Below are 1,279 nucleotides of genomic sequence, written 5' to 3' on the forward strand. Positions count from 1 at the left end.
GTCAGCGACCTAGTTCTCCGTTCCCTTGCGGTCAATTATCTCCATGTTAAATTCTTGAAGGAGAAGAACCCATTGGATTAGCCTCGGCTTTGCATCTTTTTTTGTCATTAAATATCTTATTGTCTAGTGGTCGGTGTGAACTATAACGTTGGATCCCAATAAGTAAGGTCTAAATTTTTCAATCGCAAATATTACCAATAGAAGCTCTTTCTCTGTGGTAGTGTAGTTCGCCTGGGCGGAGTTCAATGTTTTGCTTGCACATGCGATGGGGTGTAACATTGTCTTTTCCTTATGTGCTAATATTGCCCCCATCACATGACCAGTGGCATCGCGCATTAGCTCGAATGGCTTTGTCTAATCGGGTGCGATCAAAATAGGCGTTGAAATCAACGCATCCTTCAGTACTTTGAATGCGTTGAGGCATTCTGAATCAAAGTTGAAAGTTATGTCGGCCTCTAGCAATGCACTCAACGGTCGAGCTACCTTATAGAAGTCCTTCACAAATTGTTGGTAGAACCCTGCATGTCCCAAGAAACTCCTTAAAGCCTTCATGTTTGCTGGAGGTGGAAGTTTTTCAATGGCCTCAATTTTTTCTCTATCCACCTTTAGCCCCTCCCATGAAACATTGTGTCCGAGCACAATTCCTTCGTTAACCATGAAATGGCATTTCTCCCAATTCATCACCAGATTGGTCTCTTCGCATCATTTTAGTATCTTCTCCAAGTTTTTCAGACAAACTTCATATGTTTTCCCATAAACTGAGAAATCGTTCATAAAAATTTATATTGAATCCTTGAGATACTCGGTGAAGATTACCTTCATGTACCTCTGAAATGTGCTCGATGCATTGCATAATCCAAACGACATGCGGCAAAAAGAAAACGTTTCATATGGGCAGGTGAATGTGGTATTTTCTTGGTCTTCTGGTGTGATCATTATCTGGTTGTAGCCCGCATACCTATCAAGAAAATAGAAGTAGTCATTCCCTACTAACCAATCTAGCATTTGATCAATGAAAGGTAAAGGGAAATAGTCCTTCTTCATCGCCGCGTTGAGCTTTCGATAGTCCATACAAATCTTCCAGCCAGTGACGGTCCTCATGGGGATTAACTCGTTGTTTTCGTTCGGGACTACTGTCATTCTGCCCTTCTCGGGAACGCATTGCACGGGGCTAACCCACGTGTTATCGGCGATAGGGTATATGATGCCAATGTCTAACCATTTAATGATCTCATTTTTCACAACCTCCTTCATCGCAAGGTTCAGTCTGCGTTGATGT

General features: G+C 42.2%; 1 protein-coding gene across 1 annotated transcript; it reads right to left on the reverse strand.

Moving 5' to 3' along the window:
• Positions 1 to 354: 354 nt before the first annotated feature.
• On the reverse strand, positions 355 to 681 carry LOC120069666 (uncharacterized mitochondrial protein AtMg00860-like). The gene has a single exon (XM_039021448.1). It carries the CDS (start codon positions 679 to 681, stop codon positions 355 to 357), a length of 327 nt encoding a protein of 108 aa, XP_038877376.1.
• Positions 682 to 1,279: the final 598 nt, after the last annotated feature.

This window comes from Benincasa hispida, unplaced genomic scaffold (genome assembly GCF_009727055.1).
Source record: "Benincasa hispida cultivar B227 unplaced genomic scaffold, ASM972705v1 Contig544, whole genome shotgun sequence".
Lineage (NCBI taxonomy): Eukaryota > Viridiplantae > Streptophyta > Magnoliopsida > Cucurbitales > Cucurbitaceae > Benincasa > Benincasa hispida.